Source organism: Microchirus variegatus (assembly GCF_963457635.1).
Source record: "Microchirus variegatus genome assembly, chromosome: 6".
Lineage (NCBI taxonomy): Eukaryota > Metazoa > Chordata > Actinopteri > Pleuronectiformes > Soleidae > Microchirus > Microchirus variegatus.
Window position 1 is genome coordinate 9,793,125 of NC_139807.1, and position 20,953 is coordinate 9,814,077.

At 41.4% G+C, this 20,953-nt stretch overlaps 2 protein-coding genes across 3 annotated transcripts in view; one reads left to right on the forward strand and one right to left on the reverse strand.

The window, feature by feature from the left end:
* macrod1 (mono-ADP ribosylhydrolase 1) overlaps nt 1–20,953 on the forward strand; it is a 125,814-nt gene that overhangs the window by 22,448 nt on the left and 82,413 nt on the right. The gene's annotated exons all lie outside the window — the stretch shown is intronic.
* flrt1b (fibronectin leucine rich transmembrane protein 1b) lies at nt 4,537–6,741 on the reverse strand (the record flags this gene model as incomplete). The annotated part of the gene is made up of 1 exon (XM_083891619.1): nt 4,537–6,741. One exon carries the CDS (start codon nt 6,739–6,741, stop codon nt 4,537–4,539), a length of 2,205 nt encoding a protein of 734 aa, XP_083747745.1.

A 20,953-nucleotide genomic window follows, 5' to 3' on the forward strand; every position in this document is an offset into this window, starting at 1 on the left:
AGTGACTCTGCTGTGAAGCTACCTAAAACGAAAAGAGTCTAAAAAAGAGCTTGGGATTACAAATGCAATAGAATGCGTGTCAATATTGGCAGAGTTTCAAAGATTGAGGGATTGCCTCAGGTTGTCTGGTGCATATGAACCAAGTGCCTACGTTTTGTATTTTAAGAACCAGCAGATGAACCTCGGCAATCAACCATCTTTCCAGCAATCCTGCCTGCTGCAGCTTTAAAGGAAGCAGAGCTGAATAATCCCCTTCGGTCACATCTGTTACTGTGCAGAAATAAGATTCTGAGTTGGTTGCAGGGCTGAATGATTTGGGGAGGGAATTATCTAATTGCAATTTTTCACACAGGTTTTAATTTCTTCTGCAATTTTTCTCAGTCCAGTATTCGTTTAGTAATGGATTTAAAATATGATGTAAGCATTACCACATGAGATATCATCAATTTATTATATTCTGATGCAAGAATGAGAACTTAAAGATAGGAATCCTTGAAACCATAAACAGTTTGCGTAAACTCTGGATCAGATATGTTGCATAACCTAAATCGCAGCGTTTCCAACTAGCAAATGACTGAAATCACCGTTTCAAACTTGTTTCAATTTGGAAACAATTTATTGTTAATTAATATGGTATATGTGTACTTTTCTATTCATCTTTCTGTGGGTGTGTTAAGTGATAAATAAAATGAATATGGAAGTCTAGTGTTAGGTTTCCATGACTACAGAGGACATTGCATTGACTTACTTTAATTTCCTTACTTACTGTAACCTTAACCATACTTAATACTGGTCTTATTAACCTAACCCTGACCTTAGCCTAACTAAAATGTGTCTTCACCTTGAAGTGAGTCCCCTCTTTGTGGGTGTGTAACGACACCAAAGTCCCCTGTTCTACTGGTTGACGAGTGCACACACACACAAAATCTCTCAGTAAAAGTTGCTTTTGCCGTAGACAGCACTCACTACACTGATCCATGTTTATCTACAGTACATACTGTATATTCCTTCCCCCTTAACAACCTTCCATCACAAGCAGTTACTTCTGGACGGACACTTATACACTCCCCCGTTCGTTATATTGATCCATGCTTACACAAGCATTAGCACTCACTCACTTAGAATGAGAGGCATGTCTTCGCTCAAACACGGCGGCAGAGACAATAAACACTTCTGTGCAAACGAACACACACAAAAAACATGCGTCTTCTTTCGGCTGGCAGATTTTTTTTTGTTGTTGTTGCCAAAATTAAACAAAGTGTGTAGCGGATAATATGTATTCATCCAGTGTGTGCAAGTTAATGAGGACCACTTCATCTCATCATAAATCATGTTAATAATACCATTGATTTTAATTTTTTTTTTTTAAATCACCCCAGTGTATTACTTGATGTCTCGAGCCGTTGTTTTTGATTTAATAAACCCCCCCCCCACACACACACACACAGACAGACAGACACACAAAGAGAAATCATCCAAACTTGCTTTTCCTTAAGTCTTTATTCTTCTGCATAGAAAAAAGACACCAGACCAATAAATGGAATTGCATTTTGCACCCATTTCTATGTTTATACATAAGAGTGTTTTCATTGTCACATCGGAGGGTGATAATTTTAAAGGAAAAATGACTTCTTCACAGAATGAAAGGGATCGTCAGTGCTCTTTAAAAAAAAAGGGAAACCAAAAACAAATGCAGACATTAAAAAGAAATTAAAAACTCACACCGGAGCTCGTCCAATATTACTGGTGCACAGTAACACGGGCTGGAAAAAGGAGTGAGCTACTGAAAGTAAGACTTGGTTTCAACACTCACAAGCTCTATTTAAAATGTGTCTCCCCTGTGTCTCCCCCCCATCCTCCCCTTTACAGATTTACTCTTTATTTTTTTCCTCTCCTCTTCCTCTTCTAATCTCTGACAGCACTTTTCCTTTGAAGTTCTTCTCCAGTAAGTATTTTTGTTGTTTCACTGAACGGCAGACAGAGAGCAGGTGTCTTGGTATTTTGTTGTGTGTTATATTGAAGTGCACAGTGCAGTGGTCAGGCTGTGATCCTTGTTAATCAAACTGTATGCTGTGTTGACGCCTATCAGAGTCACTTTATGTACTTTGTCTCCCAGAATGCATCACAATTTCAGAATATGTCGGAAATTTTAGTGGTTTTTAAATTGTTTTAAACTTAAAATACTAAAAAAATATTTCAGGGTTGAGTTGGGATACTGTTTGTTTGGCTTTACAGATTTATCAGCTGTCAGATGTTCTGCTGTACTCTTTATATTGTGGACGGTCTCCCTTTAATATCTACAGTATGTAAATGTTACATTTATTAAGCCATTTGTGTTACAAATAAACATGTGTAACTACTTTACATCAATGCTGCAATTGTATTTGACCATAATATTACAATAAGTCTTTCTTAATAACACACGCACCCGTCTTTGAATCCATAATCAGTAATGCAAAAACATCTCAAGAGCTATAATCAAATACATAGTACTGTGCAAAGGTCTCAGGCTACCATTAGATTTGCTGTTTTAGCAATGCTATAATGACCATAGATACAGTGTAATCATTTCTCACTGGAACGCATCCAAAAATATGGGAATCAAGCAATGCAGTTTTAAAAATAGTGTGACCTACCCTGACATTTGAACAATAGCACGACCCCTGGCTCTCTTAAAGCTAATTAATGTTACTGGTAAAACCTTAGTTTGTCCTACTACTTCATGTTAAAAAAGAAAATATCTGCTGTATTCCTCCAGATTTATTCCAACATTACATTCACTTAATATATGTTAATGTATAAATCCAACTTTTAGTCACATAATTCCAGTCCAAATGCCAATGATTACAGAATTTGACAGGCATGAAAACAACAAAGCTGGTGGTGCTGTAAGACCTTTACACAGTACTGTATACGTGATTGATGCTGCCCAGTTTTCTTTTCTGTTAGTGTATTTTAAAACAGGAAACATATGGTCATAAGTGAACTTACAAAGAAGCTGTGATGTTTTATATACATTTTTTATATAAAAGAATAACATTGTCACTCGGCTCTATAAGATAATGGCTTACTATTACAAGTTATGATTAGATTTCCCTTTTTTTCATTTAGGAAGGTAATTTAAAAAAAATAAAAAAATAAATGAGACCAGTCCACAATAGAAACTCTGTATGTGTTTCTTTTTTTAAATTCTGAGAGGGGATAGTTAATAACCTTATTGTGTTGACATTCATATTCATATTAATGTCTATCTACATTTCTGAAGTCATGATAGTCGGCTTATAAAGGTGAAAGCTGCCCAATATCATTTTAAGTGTTTGACTTATTTTGGTAATGATCCCAGACCGAGTGCATCTTCAGTCTTTGATGGAAGTATGCAGCCTGCTATCACACAGTCATTTGTTGAGTGCAATAGTGGATCCACAGAGTACAACTTGAGACATTTTTGGATGATGACACTGTCACCCCATTTTTCCTTACCCCGTATTCACTCTTCTTGATTCCCCATCTTGTTTTGCTTGTGTGTGTGTTTCTTCACCTCCTGCTGCATTTGTCACATGCCATGCTTTTTTTTACTTATCTTCCTTTTAACTCAATTTTTCTGTCCTTGCTCTCTGCCTTGAGCCAACACACCTTTTTCACTGCCTCTGTGCCCCAAATGACACTCTTCTTTCTCCCCTATGTCTTCTTTCATGTTCTACCCCTTCATCCATCCATCTATCTATTGCCCTCCACTCTCCCCCTCTCACTCTCATTAGTCTCCCCATGCTGTGGTTTGTGTCTCCCGTCTCTGTCAGGAGTGTTATCACTGCTGTCAGCTCCCTTGGCGAGAACAAAGTCGTCCTCTGCTAACGGCACCACAAAAGACATGAGAGAAATAAAAGGAAAGAGCCTCAGCCAAAATAAAAAAAGAGGCGGAAAGGAGAGAGAAAAAAAGCAGAGGAGTAAACCAGGGAAAATAGGGGCTAGAAACACATCTTTTCATGTCAATCATGATGCATTGTCATCTGTGTGTTATAACAACCATTGATTTCTCCCTCTGTCATCCCTTTCATCTATACAGCACCAAGCTTACAGTCGGTAGGAAGATATGAGCGCTATCTCTATACACATCAAGTGCCTTTCCCTCATATTATAAATATATCTCCTGCTAAATCAGCTAAGCCTAGTATATCAACCTCAAATAAGTTACTGTGTATTATGAGCTCAGAAGAAGAGTAGCTTTCAAAGACACTGAGTTATCAAAAGAGAAAACGTAACAATTTATAACTATAAGTAGAGCTGAAAGAAGGTCCTACTGTATCATGTAGTATACAGTAGCAGAGAATAGTACGACTGTTACTTCAGTCATTCAGTAGCAATGTCCAATAACATAGCTGAAATCAGGCTTTTCTACTTAACAAACCATTTTCAATTGAACCAGCAGAGGCACAGAGGGTACTTTGGAAACCAAGGACAAAATGGCCACAAGGTCAGGGTCATCATCCTGAATGGTGCCCCTGGCGTTTGTGGCTTATGGAGCATGTCCCTGCAACATCACGTATACGCATAATCTATGTCGGGGATACCACCATCTCTGTAGCCACGGTTGGTACCATAAGTGACATGATGGTGGCTGGCTTGGCTAAGGATGGTGCCATTGAGGCTGCCAGCTCCGTGGTTGCTGCGGTACGTCCCGTTAGCTTGGGAGGAAGAGGAAGAGGAGGGGAAAATGGTGTGGATATAGGTGACATCCTCCAGCTTTGGCTGCAGTGGCTGGTGGGCCATAGCTGTCATCTGAAACCCTGCAGGAGGAGCCCTGATCTCCAAAATGGAAGTGTCTTTCTTAGTGCCTGACTCTACATAGTCATCATAATGTTTTCCTCCCCGCCCCCTGTTGTATGAGCCTGAGTCTCCAGACATGTAACCTGCCCTCTGTCCATACCAGCAGAAGATGCCGAATATTAACAGCAGGCTTACCAATGCTGTGGCACCCCCAATGATCCCAGCTAATGGCAGGACTGTTAGCTCTGAGTCCTGTCCCTCTTTTTCTGACCCATCTCCACCTGAGCTAACCGGAGCCTCACCAGTCTCTATTCGAGCACAGGTTGGGGTTGAGTCTCTATTGTCTGTGTCCATGCCTGTGCTGCCAGCTCGAGATGAACTCATACTAGTCCCTCCAAAGGGATGCTCCTGTCGCAGTGGCAGCAGGCAGATGAGGTAATGTGAGCGTGGGGTGAGCTGGTTAAGGAGGTACTGTGTCCTCTCTCCAGGAACCAAAGTCTCTGTAATTGAACCAAGAGCTGCACTGCTACCTAGCCTAAGCCACGACAAGCGGAAAGAGGGTGCCGGCTTTGGGCAAAGCCAACTGACCAGTACACTGTCCGAAGAGAGAGGCTTTACAGTCAGCTCCAATGCCTCTCCAGATACCCGCCCCCCTTCACTGGGAGGAAGAGGCATAACAAGGTCTGGCCACTTGGCTCGCAGGGTAAAGAGGGAACCCTGTGTGGGGACCAACAGAGAAGTAGTGGTGGTGCTACCATGTGGGCCGGAAGGCACCACTTGGCCCTGTCCAATACCGTCTTCACCTCCTCCATCTTTTTCTGCTGGGTTCATCCCGACCCCCGTGCTGGGACCAGCAGGAGGACTTTCACACTGCTCCATCAGTGCGGTAAGGTCTCTCAGGATCAGGCCTCTTACCTGTTCAGGCCCTTGACAAGTCAGACCTCTGACTGTCACTACTGAACCCCGGCCATGCAGCCATGCATGGAGCCAGCGAAGGTTGCAGCCACAGTACCAGGGATTTCCTCGCAACAGTAGCATCTCCAGGCTTTCTGTGTCCTTTAGAAGTCCTCTGGGGAGACTGGTCAGATTGTTTCCTGACAGGTCCAACCTTTGTAGTCGTCGCATCCCATCCAGCGTTCCCCTTGGTATGTGGGTCATTCCATTGTCTTGCAAATGGAGTCGTACCAGGTGAGCTGATGGCAATTTGACAGGTGGTGACTGCAGGGCATTCCTGACCAACGACAGCTCAGTCAGGTTGGAAAGACGAGAAAAGGTGTCATCTGCAATGCGAGTGTTGGCCAACAGGTTCCCATCCAGGACTAAGCGTCGTAGTGAGGAGAGCCCCCGGAAAGCATGAGTGGGGATGGTGCTGATTCGGTTGTCATCGAGTCGCAATTCTTCCAAGGAAGCTGGCAAACCAGCAGGGATGCTTGACAGGTGGTTTCGAGACAGGAATAGCAGTCGAAGCCGTGGAGTCCCAGAAAAAGCTCTCTCCTGGATGCTAACTGTGGATATGGAGTTATCATCCAGGTGTAAGCGTTCTAGTAATGGTAACTTGGCCAAAGCTGACCGCGGTAACGTTCGTATATTGTTATCCTGCAAATGGAGCTCCCGTAATGAAGGCGGGAGGTGCACAGGGAATTCATCTAACTGGTTGGCGTACAGATATATCACTCGTATGGAAGTGCTGCGTTCCAGTGAGGGAGGCAGCCCGGCATTGCTCAGCCGGTTACTCTGCAAGTAGAGGATGGCAGCGGTTAATGGTAGTGGAGGAATTAAGCTCAGGCCACGGTCATTGCAGTAGACAAAACCCTCATCACAGCGGCACACTGAGGGACAAACAATGCCCTCATCTCCCTCGCCTGTCTCCATGGCAATTGCTGCAGCCGCCAGTTCTAGCACCTCAGCCAGTAAGGTGAGGCACAGGAGGAGCAGGAAGAGCCAATCACGTAGCTCAGCAAAACTTTCAGTAGCCATGTTGGTACAAAGCTCCTCACTGAAAGAGAAGAATCAAAAAAGTGGATTAAAATGAGAACAAAGGCTGTAAGTCACTCATTGTAAAATCAAAGGAGAGCTAACTCATTATATTCAAAAGAGAGAGTAGAAAGTGTTGGAAAATAGACAGTTTTATAAATGCAGTGCAGAACACAGTTAACCTCTTTTCTAAAACTGCTTCTTAACTTAAGCGCTGTTTTCTAACTGCCATTAAAAGTATAGTTATTTTTATCTCTAAAGTCTAGAAATTTGGAGTTGAAGAGCCAGATGTAATTTAGAAGGCCTGTCCGTTATTATATGGGTCAGTGTGACCGGCGAAGCAGAAGACAAATGGACATTTAGAGGCTGAGAGTGCAATGAGGGGTTGAGTGAGTGGACAAGAAAGATTGCAATCGGAAAAGACAAACAGGCAACAGAGATGGTGAAAATTGAACAGTTGCTGGGAGTGAAAATAAGAGATGAAGACTTTTCTTCCACCGAGATTAACTGAAATTGAGTGAGTGACATAAAACTAAAAAAGGGGAGATTGAGAAGGATGAATTTCCTACAGTGCTGTTGATAGATTTAAAGACAACTGAAGTATAACACCTCTGACTGCACTTAAGTTAACCCTGAAATATACATGAGACTAAGTACTTATTGTTGAGCACTTAATAATCTTAAAATGTGTTAAATAAAAGGCATGAATGAAACAATTTACTAAATATACTGACCAACTGTGTATATGATTATGATCAAAGCACACACACACACATGCACATGGATAAGTAAGCATGCAGAGCACAAAGCTTTCAGAACAGTCTCACTACAGGCTAACATGTATAATGCATGTTTTCTCTTGGTTGTTATTGTTGGTGAAATTTCTATAAATTATTCAGTAAAGTGGTCCTGAAATCCCCAGAAATGTTTTAGTGAGATGTTTTACAGCTAAGCATTTTTCTGCAACATTAATACGTTCCTCAGTCGATGTTTTGTGACTTGTCTCCAAGCGAATCCCTGACACCGACATCAATAACATAAATTTACAATTGAGATAAAATGATCTCTGTGCACTTACATTCAATGAACATTATTTATAGAACATGAATAATACACACTGGTGAAAGTTGTGGAAATTATATTGTGGCACACTCTTGTTCGAATCCTTTTTCTTAAGTAGCCCGAGGCTAGAAAATGTGCCCTGGCATAAAATGCCTGCCATGATTTGACAGCGCATTTGATAAACAAATCCTTTGAAGGCAAGTATTTTTTGTCTTCCCTTCTGTACATGCATGCGCGTGTGTGTGTGTGTGTGCCTGCGTCTGTGTATCCACATGCGAACTCCGTGCTAGATGCAAAATTACCCCTTGACGACAGTCAAAATCCATGCAAAGCAAAATAAGAGATGGCAACAATAGAAAGATGGAGAGATGAGGGGGAAGGCGAGGAGACAGATGGAGAGTTGGCCAGTCCGTCAGAGAAGGAAAGGGGAAATGAGTTCCTGGCAATGATGGCTGAAGTCATATCAGATGACTTTGTTGTAAAAAAAAAACAAAAAAAAGAGAATGGTTTCAAAGATTGGTTGTGTGTTGCATTTCCCAGTGAGACAGGTGTAAAAACCCACAACATGCTTGTGTGTGCATCTGCGTGTGTGAAATGAGATCTGTATCAAAAGCCTCGAGGTCTTGGCTTGACACAGGCAGTATTTGATGTGGCAGAATGTGTGCCGCTCAATTTAGCATGGACCCAGAGTATTTTCTATTTTCTTAATGGTATTTTCAAGCTATTTTTACGCATTACCAGCGTTGGTGAAATGGAATAAGTAAGGGGGAGGAACATATGCACACATGAGGGAGTGACAGCATAGGAGCTGAAACCATATTGGGAAATGCTCTGTGAATACCAACTAGCATATGTTCACGGTGCCACTCTGTCCCTGGTTTCCTTTCATAAATATCCTCTTGGCACAAATCTTCCCATGTGTTTTTGCCTACATGCCAAGATTCCCTATCAACACACCCTCATTATGAACCTGAAATTTTCTGTCTTCTCCCCTTCCTGGCTCCCTCTCTCTTTCCTACTGTCACTCTCTCTTATGCCACTCTCCACGCTGCGCCTATATTTTTTCCGACCATCTACCTCTCCCATCCGCCCACCACCTCGTTTTCTTCGTAATCTTTTTTATATATATACACTCTCAGGTTTGCTTACAGAAGTGTCCATGCAGTCAGTCTCCTCCTCACCTCCTCTGTCTCAACCTCTTTTTTAACCCTGTGATTTCACCTCTGTGGTTCAGTCGTTCACTGACTCCTACACAGTGAGATCAGCCTCAGTTCTCCTCTCCTCCTCTCTCTTTCTCACACTCCTTTGGCCTCAGCTTTATTTGCCTCTTATTTCATCTCTGTGTATTTATCGCTGCCACTGAAAAAAAATCTGTTTGACTTTGCGTATATTTTCTCCATAATGTAACAAAGCAAAATAAGGAAGTGTGGTGTTCTTCGTTGCACTGAATGAAGCAAAGAAGTTTGTGCTTTTGTGTGTGTGTGTGATTGTCGAAGGCTTGCTAACCTGCTTCAGTCTTTGTGCCTTTTCACGTCAGCTGCAGCTTTGTGTTCTTTTTTCTCCGAGTCAAGGATATGTGGATAGTCGTATCACTGTGTCTCTATGTGCGATTGAGGATGCCGCTGTGGATCCCTGTGTGTGTGTAAGCCCAGACTCCCAGTCTCCTTTGAATTGTTCAGAAGTGTAGACTTGTTCCTTGGGGCCGGTGAATCTTCTTCAGCTTGCGTGAATGATGATAGGGATGATGATAGCCTGTACTCCAGGGATCCACAAACAACAACACCAGCATGGCTCACAGCCGCCTCGGCACCCACATTTGTGTGTTGTGTGTCCGACTGCCAAGCTCCCTCTCTCTCTCTCTCTCTCTGGGTAGGTTTTATTTTGGTATGGGGGGGTTTTAGGCCTGGCAACTCATGTCATCTTCAATGAGTGTCCAGAGGCCTAATTCTGAAACAACTCCTCCACACCCAAATGCGACAGTTTGGCAGACAATCAGAAGATGGTCTTGGGCTCAAGGGCTCTTCTTGGAAGTCAAAAGAAATCCTGGATATTCATGCAATCAGTGGGTCATGCAAAAATAGTACAGTTGCTTTGAATTGCCAGGCCGTGGTCTTAATGAATACACTGTCTGATCGGAGTAAGTGGGATTTCCACCTCTCAGAAAACGCCAGCGAGCAGTCGTCAAGGAAATTTGATCTGTTATTATTGTTTGTGTTATGACAACTCTGACAAAATAAATGTCACACTTCAGTTCTGGTAATGAGCATGTGTGGAGGCTGTGATGGACAGGTTGACCCCGATGCTGAAAACAAGTCTGTAAGAGCTGGGCTCCCTCTCAATTTCAGCCTTTCTCTCTCTCTCTTTCGTTAAATGTTTGATTGCTTCTTTTTTCAGTTCACACAGATCATCTTCAGAGGCAGCAAAGCCAGGGGAGAGAGTGCACACTGTATGTAGTCCACAATAAGGTCGCTGTGACAGCCAGTGTGAAAAGTTCACCTGCAGTTTGGGCGAAATGGACTTTCTGAAATGCACCGTCTGTTATCCTAAAGGAAGCTGTCAGTGGTGTTTGCTTCAGCAGGGGAGCTGGTTGAATGTTACTGAGCCCCAACCTGGAAAACAGAGAACAAACAAACACAGTTTTAGAATTTCCAGGATTTGTAAAACATTGAAGTACACAGCAAATACAAAACACAGTGTAGGTATCTTTTGTGTATGGCTGCATGTTTCCTTTGATATCACTTGATTTTTATGGAGCTTATGGAACAAGCAATGAATGGATTTGTGCTGTGGACCATGGAATCACTAAAGACACAAACTGTCCAACCAAACAGTCAATTTCAAAGAAAGGTCTGAAGTTATCACCTGAGTATTACGTCAGAAAAGGCATCCCTTTGTAGTTCAGTAATCACAGTTATCCATGTGTGCTTTACTGCAAAAAATCAGAGCAGTCTTTCTAGCGGAAAATGTGGGTTTCTGCTAAAATTAAAAATGTGAAATTCTTCAGTTATAGGTCGACACAAATTAAACATTATTTTGTCTGAGAAGCTTTTCTTTAAATGGCACCAAGATGTTATGTTACCCTTCAATCTTAGCACAATATGGAATAGTAAAAGACACAGGCCCAATAATTATCCCCATCAGAATAGTTATACTGCTTAAAAATTAAGTGCCTTGTGAAAATATTCCTGAAGGTCAGTGCTGCTGCTGCTGCATATGTGCACCACGATGCTCCCAACAGACCCAAACCTCCCATTAAGGTGACTCCATGTTTTATATCTGTGTTTTTTATTCACACAAAGCTTCAGAGCTTTCATTAACCACCACGCGCTAAGTGCCTGTGTCTTGTTGCAGATTGAAACCCCCCAGTGAACACTGGCTTTAGAAATGTAAGGTTTTCATCAGGCGTCCTGAGTGTACAGAGACAGATTCATCAAGGCCATTAACTGCTCTGCTGCTCACATTCGTCTGTTCACTTTATCCCAGAGTAAGTAGACTTCATTGCCAACTGGGAAATTATCATGGAGTTTGCTTAAACACAAATAGAGACATATAAAGCTGTCCTCATTTTCATTTCCAAAGAGCACATGCTGAAGAAGTTGGTCAACAGGGCTGATGTGTGTGGAGGGTATTTAAAAAAAAAAAAAAAAAGTCACATGGTGAACACAGTGTAAAGTGTTTTAGGTTCAGTGTTTTAAATTGTCCCGCAGACGGAGAGAACTCCATGTTTAACTGGGTGTGCAGTTTAGTGGCGAAGTAATGTGGTTGCTTTGGGGTTTGACGCTGGACAATATGTTGTGAGGTAAAAACAGCTCCAGACTGATATCCAGTTTGTGGCATCGTAAATTGATTTATATGCGTGTGCATAGTGCAGTGAACATATGCAGTGGAAAAAACGTCTTGACATGGGAGAGAATGCTAAACGGGCCAACTTTGTGATTGGCATTAGAGGAGAAATTAGATGACTGTCTACTCAAGGACAGTGAGGATGTATACAGCGCTTAATTAATCAATTACCAAATTAACTCATTCACTCAATGAATCATTTTGAGTGTTTTCTGCCAGATTTTTCAGCTTCTTAAATTTGAATATTTTCTTCGCTGTGTTTAACAAAGAAATCATTATATTTTCCGATTTACGAACATCATCATTTCAAGGTTTGGGGGCAACCCGTAACTGGCAACCCGTGGAGGCTCGGCAGCTGAGACTCTACTGACTGCAATGATTGGTAGATGGCGGTAGGTGGCGCCACATGCCAAAACATGATTTCAAAACATAAACATGATTTGAGGTCTGAAAAATATTTTTTTTAATGCAAATATTTTGGCTGTACTGTTGTTGTTGGTGAGTTCAGTTTGTTATATGAATATTATTCCTGAATCTCTGTGACATGTTAGGAGGATTTTATGGCCAGTTGCTTTAGATTTATTACATAATGCACCTTTAAGCATTTTCTGACATTTTAAGGACTTGATTAGTTGAGAAAATAATCGTCAGATGGATTCATTATGAAAATAAGTTCCAGCCTTAATTATAATATGCTATATTGTTCTCCATTGATGGATTTCTAAAAATGCATGAGCTTCAAATGAAGGTTTCTAATTGGTTACCTTTAGCCATGTGTCCTTAATTGTCACCTTTGATTAAATCTACTGTTATTTTAAACCATGTCGCCTTAATTGGCTAAAATGTCTGGTCCAAAGCCGACTGCACACCCCGCACTAATCTTTCAATACCGCAGGCAAAATGTCTGCCCGCTTAGGACAAGATGAGAATATTGAACATCAGTAGCATTTCCTCAGCTCACTGCCATTGCCCATTATACATCAGCATGTGAAGCTCTATCTGTACAGTGTCACGGCTGTCCTTAAAACTTTTAGTGATGGATTTTCAGAGGCAAGCCTGGCTGACGGGAGTGTGGCGGAGAGTAGGTGAAGGAGGGGAGGAAAAAAGGGAGCATTATGGAGCGTGCATCAGAGCAGGGATTTGGGAGGCAAAAGCTAGACTCTAGTCATTTAGGGGAAGGTATTACCTGAAAATGATGTTTGTCATGGATTTACAGAAGGTTACTGGTTTTCATCGCCATCCCTGTATTTCATTTCACCATGTTACCACTTTTCAAAGGAAAATATCTGCCATATTTATCCACCATCCAAATGTACCTTTTAGTTTCCTTGATTTCTTCTCTTTTTTTTGCATTCTAACACAGTCAAATGAGTGACTGCTCTCAGGTGAGTCCAAGACATTTAGAAAGGTAGTAAAATACAATACATCTATATCTGTATTTTCCAGGGCTGAGCGAATACGACTTTTTTGTGTCCGATATCAAAAACTGAGTATCAACCGATAACAGTATTAGTCTGATAGTCATTTTCTCACCATTTATGACTAAATTAAGCTGTTCACAACACATTTGTACTGAGTCATTTATATTTCTCTCACAAAATAAGAAATAAACAGCACAAACATGACTCAGCTAAAATGCTTTTGCTGATTTGTATTTACATTTTTACAGTCTGTGCATAGTGCAGCATGCAGGATATAGGACTTTTTGGGATATATTTTGGGCCAATTCCAATTCCTATTTTAACCCTCAAGCTCAACCCTTAATCTTAACTGGCCCTCAAAACCAAGTGTTGAGGGTTATTTTGTCGCTTAGAAATGGGACACCCCTTAAACACAGATACGTCTTCAGACTGTGGGGGGCAGAATAACGCGAAAGCTGCGTCCAGTCTGTCAACTCCAAAAAAGAAGAAGAAGAACACATTTACGTCACGATTATTTATTTCGATCCGTTTGTCAGTTAGTTATAAGATGATACTCATACAAATTCCACAACCACGGACATATTCAGCTGACAGTTACCGCACACCACGGCTTATTGAAAAGTAATGAAACGATAGCAAATGATCGCTTGTCCGCACCGGTCGGCTATTGACAAAAGATCGTAAAACGAAAATAAATGTTATGCAACAATGATGTAAGTAATCCATAATATCGTATGGATAAGATAAGATAATGCAATGGTTTTCATAATTTGTATGTCTCTATTAACAAAGAAAATACTTAATTTGTAGCATACTCGTTTCGCTGCTTTCGGCGGCGTCTTTGTTATGTCAAAACACGCAATGCATTCTGGGTAGCCCTTGCTCCCAAGGGTGGTCTCGGAAAATCTCAATATTGAGGGCTATACAGCCCTTAAACTTGGCCCTCAACTTAATTTTTCTGAGAATCGAGACAGCACTTGCACTAGCGGGAGCGCGCATTTTTGAGATTGAGCGTTAAGCAAGGAATTGGAATTCACCCTTTGCTATCTGTCCGCTAGACGATCCAGGGATTTAGATACTGATGCTGACCGATGCTGATTCCCATCATCTATTATTTTCCTTTCAACTGGTAAAACTTATTAATCACACTGTCAGTGATGATTAGAAGCAGTAATACAGAGATCAGTTCTTACCCTGACCCATATAGTGTTGAGGTTAAGAATATTTCTGAGTGACCCTCTGTGCTGTGTGTCTTTTCTATATAGTTGTTTTTCCTACATACCAGAGAGCACAGAGAACATCTCATTCCTCAAGGGAAAGACATCACTCTGTTCTTGTGAGCCAGTCAATGACAACAGTGTATCCTACAGGCACGTTGTTGTCAAGATGCTTTTACTGTTCTATTTTTCTCTGTCCGTTGTACATTGTCGTAACATTGCTACAGATATTAGCTCTTTTGAGACCAGAGACTGAATAGTGTGAAAATAGAAACATGTACACACGTCTGCGATCAGGGCTACTGCTCACTGCAGTATAAAAATAATTGTTTTGTCCTGGACACTCTGCAAAGATGTGCAAATGTATGCTGTAAGTGATTCGCGTTCGCGGGAGCAGGAAGCATAGGTGCAGAGATGCAGCGCTCACCTTGTACTCTTCAGATATACAGAGAAGAGTCTGGTACAACATCTACTTACATCTTTGCTCTGACAAAAACAAATGACAGGGACGAGACCAGCAATGAAAGAGTGTGTACTTGAGTGTTGCTACCATTTCACCCCTTTTCATTACAGGAAAAAAATGTAATGTTTCGTTTTTTTTTGTTTTTTTCAAAAATTCTCCTACAGATGACCTTTTATTCATATTATCACAAATATGAAACCCTGTCGTGTGGGTGATGGCAGGACATTGACACATTTCCATTGCCATCCACCCCTTTGCTCCCTCAGCCTGTTCAGAATAATTCACAAAATGGAAAGCAAAGAAAAGTGACAGCTGTGATATTTGGCAGTGTGCTCAGTATGCGCACTGTAGGGACCTAGGAGCTAGGAAGCGAGGGAATAGGAGCTAGGGATTAATAGTTACAGGGCTGGGGACCAAAGTCTGAGTACTTTGTAATCATGTGGCTGCCTAACCCCAGTGTTAGTGAGGTTGATGAGCATGCGTCCCTGCTGACACACACTCTCTCCACATCCACTCTGCTGAATATTAATATGGAGGAGAGAATTCCTCTGAGCCCCATTGTCAGACGACCCTATTGTTCTCTGCTGGCCTCTGCCTCGGCGCGTGTGCATGTGTGTGTTTAGTATTAATGCGAGAGTTGGTCTTCGTTGTGTGCTTATGCATATTATGCCCATGTCTTCATCGCATGTGTGTGTGTCGGCTGCAGCAGAGCAGCAGTTAAAGCGGCGGTGTGGGAGCTGAGGGGTGTGTTTTGCAGCCCGCCATGGGCCATAAAGACAACTGGCCTGAGAGCACTTGGACCAGCCATCAGGGCCAAACACTGGCAATTATTTCACCTAGAGGCACTATCTGTAAAATGAACACTCTCATTAAAATCGCAAGATTGTGCGAGTGTATGCGCGTACGTGTGTGTGTGTGTGTGTGTGTGTATGGCATACCTACACCCACACGAGTCAATTTAGAGTCAAGGCAGCACAAACGTTTGTCTCTCAATCAAAGCATAATGTGCTCTTTATGATGTTTGACTTTGAATGTGTACTTTTTTTGTACGTGTGTACATTTCTCTTTTGCACAGTATGTGGGCATATCTGTGGACCGAGCGTGTGTGTGTGTGTGTGCACATCCATGTTTACGTGGGTGTGCATACAAGCATCTGTATGGATTTATGTGTGTGTGTGTGTGTGTGTGTGTGTGTGTGTGTCTGAGTAGGACTGTTTAACTACCCCACACACGTAACCTCCCCATCTCTGCCTCCCTGTTTCTCATTTACTGAGCTGGCGCCAGAGAGAAGGAGCGTGGAGAAACAAGAAAACGGTGATAGGAGGAGGAGGAGAGAAAGAGAGATGGTAAAATAGAGGAAGGCATGGAGGGAGGAAGATAGAGGTTTATACAGGGAAAAAATGAGGCAAGGCTGGAATAAAAGGGGAGAGAGGAAGAGAGGGTGTATGGCAGAGAAGAGGGAAAGATAGAGGAGCAGAGGAAGGAAGATGGAGGGGGGGGCAGAAAGAGGCGGAGGAGGAGGCAGCAGATTTATGAAGCCATTGGAATGTAATTTGGAGGCAGAAATTACTGTCAGACTGAGCAAGGTTTAAAGTCAGTGAAGCCTGAATCCAGGGCCTGCTCTGCCTCTGCGTGCGTGTTTTGTGTCTGTGTGGCAACTATCACAGACAAATGGACAGCAAATGTGATGCGGGATAATACCACAGACGCTCTGCAGTCACACACACTCAAAACACTCTGTGTGTGTGTGTGTGTGTGCGCGATGGCGTATAATGTGCATGCACATTTTTACTACTCTCCAGTGCATGAGTGACATGCGTACATGGCATTAGAACATAACACGGCATTCATATTTAACAGCTCATATTTCATCTATGCTTGAACACACACACACACACAGGTTTGCACAGCTATTCTCTTTGGACACGGCATGCATTGACTTACATTTACTAAAGTGTTATCCCTAACCTTAACCATAACCACTTAATAACCTAACCACAATTCAAGTCTTAGTCCTAAAGTTCTGCCTCAATTAAAACCAGGTTTTGGTCTCCATGTGGACTACTGGTCCTCACAAGGTCAGTGTTTATGCCATAGAGATACACACACATACACACGGGTGCAGGCACTGAAAGCTTGTCAGGCTCTGAAGGCCATGACTCCGGGAGAATCAGTCGCGGGTGTTGGCGCAGACATAGCGAAGGATGAAGGGGTAGAGCAGGAGAGAGAGAAAAAAGATAGAGAGAGAGCGAGAGAGCCAAGGATAGACGTGGAGAAAGGTAGAGGTGGGAAATGAAAAAAGAGAGGGAGAGACTCTAAGAGGGGCTAAAAAGAAGATTGAGAGGGATGTGACTAGCTTTCTAACACAGCAACACACTGCTTCCATTTAGCGTGAGAGGGAGGTGCAGGGAAGAAGAGAGATGAGGAAAGTGACTGAGCAGGGATAATCAGCAAAGATCTGAAGGGAGGGAAAAGGCTCAATACACTGTTTTTTTCAATCACTTCTCGCATCACTTTGACACTGGGCTGTAACACACACACACACACATGCAATCACACACTGGGGTTTGGCTTTGTGGGTAATTTCTACTCGGATTCCTCTCACATGAGTGAGGGGATTTTTTTTTTCTCCATCTTTCTTTTTTATAGTCAATAAATTCCAAACCAACAATCTGGTGTTGTTGTTGGTGAGTCCCGGTACTTTTCTGACCTTCCTTTTCCATCTGCGGCTCTTGAATTAAAGCTCATTTGTCAGTTTGATTAAAAAAAAAAAAAAAAAATAATGAAAAAAGTCCTAAAACACCTGGGTAATGTCGATTTTAGCCCACATTAAACTGTGGATTTGTTGGGGGGGGGACTGTTTTCCGCAAGAGATTAAAACACATTTAGTGCACAAGCGAATATTTACGACAGCAGGACGTGCACGTGGCACTGACTCAAAGTAAACTACAGTGTCCATGTTTATTGTAATGAAAAACATGTCATCCAGGCAGGGCCACAAAATTAACACCCACCAGTGCGAGTGCGATTTTCCAGCGAGTGAATAAATGACTCTGCCCCGACTCTGACGTCTGACCATTACTTTAACCAAACAATAGCCAATCAAATGTCCAGCAGGGGCGGCTGCGAGAGGCTGCAGCTACAATAAAAATGCGGAGGTTACGGTGATGAGTTGCTCTGCGTGTCGTCGTCTTTTATGCCAAACTGAAAAAGCTCGACGGTAGCTCCCGCTGCAAAACGGTAGTGTGGTGTGTTTGTGAGTCCACGACAAGGTGGCTATTCCAGATGACGTTATTATTTATTTATTTTAGTAAAGTGAGCAGACATCCTGCGGACATCCTGTCTCGACTTGAGCTGCTTACTGCATCATCAAGATTTGCAGCAAAACAACAACAACAAAAAAACAACCAAAAAAACCCTCTCCATGCATTACAACACCACTTCGGTAAGTTGAGCATTAATCTGCCCCTGACTCACTCTCTCACTCAACAATGGAACAAATGTACTAAGAGAAATGCAAATGCACTGATTCAGCTTAGCAGTAATGTTGCTTTTAAGTCACAGTGCACTAATGTTCGTATTACTTTTATCCCATAATATGTGATCTATGTGATGTGACAAAACCTTGTTTTATTGTGCTGGTAGAATGTAATCAACAGTAAAATGCTTTTAAAGCTGCACGGTTAAATCTAGGGCTGTAACAGATTACATTTATTCATGATTATGTAATCAGATTACAAAAAAATATGCCCTATAATCAGCCCAAATATAATAAAATCAGATTTAATTGTAATTAGGGGTGATTAATTAATTGTTTTCAATTCAAAATCACATTCACATTCACAAATCCTCCTATTTTGGTATTTGTTCTGCTTTCTTTTCCAGTTCCACAAATGAATGTTAGAAACATTTCATATCTTTAAGTTCTAATCATCACAATAGAGTATAATTCATATTTTGATTGTAGCTCATGTGGTAATGCTCCATCCTGTGTTCAATCTATGACACAGTAAATACTGACCCCCCAAGCAAATCACTGTCAGAAAAATTGCAGTCAAATATTTTACCCAAGCCCTAATTGTGATAAGCAATTACATTCTTATTAAATTACATTCTTATTAAAGGCTTTTGCACATCATATATACACCATAACCTTTCACATAAAGTGTGACATGATGAAGTAAATGAATTATAAGGACCTCAAAAGTATAATTAGAATAACATGGAATCATTGTTGAATGAAGGTGAACTGGTATGTATTTTACTTAATAGTAATAAAAATAAAAGCTGAACATGCTCAAATAATTAGTTAAAATAATAAGCATGAACGCCAGGGGACAAAACAGTAACTTATTGTTTTCCTTCTGATTTTCTCTTTGCACAGAGGTCAGGTCTGGTTTTATTATATTTCTCATTATGTTCTAATAATATTTTAGTAATCTAAAATGAATCCAAATCTATTGATACAAATTCCATTTTTGTAATTTTGTGAACAAGAATAACAGAAAGTTTTGCTGTTGCAAACAGGGAGTAGAGGAAAAATTCTTAATCAGAATCAGCAATGCTTTATTGATGCCCAGGGGAAATGGCTTTCATTACAGCTACACCAGTCAGGAGCAGAAAATAACAGAGATTCACAGTCATGTGTCACTTCAGTGGGCAGCTATTTTAAAGCTGCTTTCTGATATATGAATGTTTTTTGATGGTATAGTTGCACATGAGCCCACACAGTGAAAGCTAGTGTGTCATCTCATCTAACATCACCTATCACTGTAAGTGCAAACCCAAGATGGCCGACAGCTGGCGAGAAAATCTTGACACAATTTGGTAACATCAAGTAACAACCGACACAATTATGTTCAAATCTCCATGAAGACAATTGCAGTATTTTTTTTACTTTTTTTGAAGTTCTGCAATTATGTGAATAGCTCCATATGTTAGTAGTACAGCTGTGAGTGTGTGGGTGTGTGTGTGATGGGGAAGTGGAGCAAATGCCACCAGAGTCAAGTGAGAATGATTCTAGTGACAGTGATGATGAATGGCTGCCAGGAAAAGAAGGATTAACAAAATAGTACCAGCAGAGATGATGGCGCTAAAAATGCTGAGGAAGCGAAGGATGAGCCACCTGACAGAGCTCAAGGACAGAGAGAAGAGACGACTGGAAGGACAAATGATGCTTTTCCACTAGTGCGACTCGGCATAGTACGGCACGGTTATTTTGCTTTTCCTTTAGCGATTGTACCTGGTACTTTTTTTTAGCACCTGCTCTGGCGAGGTTCCAAACGAGCTCAGGCGATACTAAGAGTGACGTCGTCAGACTACCGTCACAGGAAGAGGCATGAGTGTGTTGTCCGACACAATAATCAATAAAAACCCTTTCTTCGGGGAAAGGGTTTTTCAGAAGCAAATTATTCCAGGTAAAACCTCAACCCTTGTAGAAGAACCCTTTTGGAACCCTTATTTCTAAGAGTGTACAACATTTAGCAGGGAAATTTCTCTGGTGTATTTAGCCGAGTCGAGCCGAGCTGAGGCGAGGTGAGGCGGAGAAAATTTTCATTTGAATAACTCATTTTTTAAGTATTACTGTGTGATACCTGTGAAGAACAAAGATGTTCTCTTCGGTCTCTAGAATAAGACGTGAATAGATAAACAATCAATCTAAAAATATATTTCAACACATATTTTGGCTTTTTTATTGCCATTTGTTGGCAATAAAAAATTGTGGTATGCTGTATATTGCGATTTAGATAAAATTCCGATTAATTGTTCAGCCCTAATCCACACCTATCCAAAGCTCAAAAATGTCTTATTCTTGATTTGATAACAAACGCCATGCCAGTGAATATAAATAAATATACAGTTCAACAGGAAGAGACGGAGAGGAGCTGAGTGAGGGAAGGAGAATGAGTCATTTTTGAATCTGTTCATAATGTGAACGCATGAGTTTGCAAACATCAAAAATACATCATATTTTTTACAGTTTTCACACAAGATATAATTATAATTTTTAAATACATGTTTCTTTCGTCAAAAACTCATTAGCTTAAATTCAGCCAGAGTGGACATGAGAAATACCCACAGCAGGGGAAAAACCCTGACTGAGCTTTTCATAATTCCTACATGAAAGAGTTAACACATCAGTAACGGTTTACGCAGATCTGTGCCTGCGTGGTTTGTGCTCCTCCAGCCTCGATCAGCAGCTGCTTCTC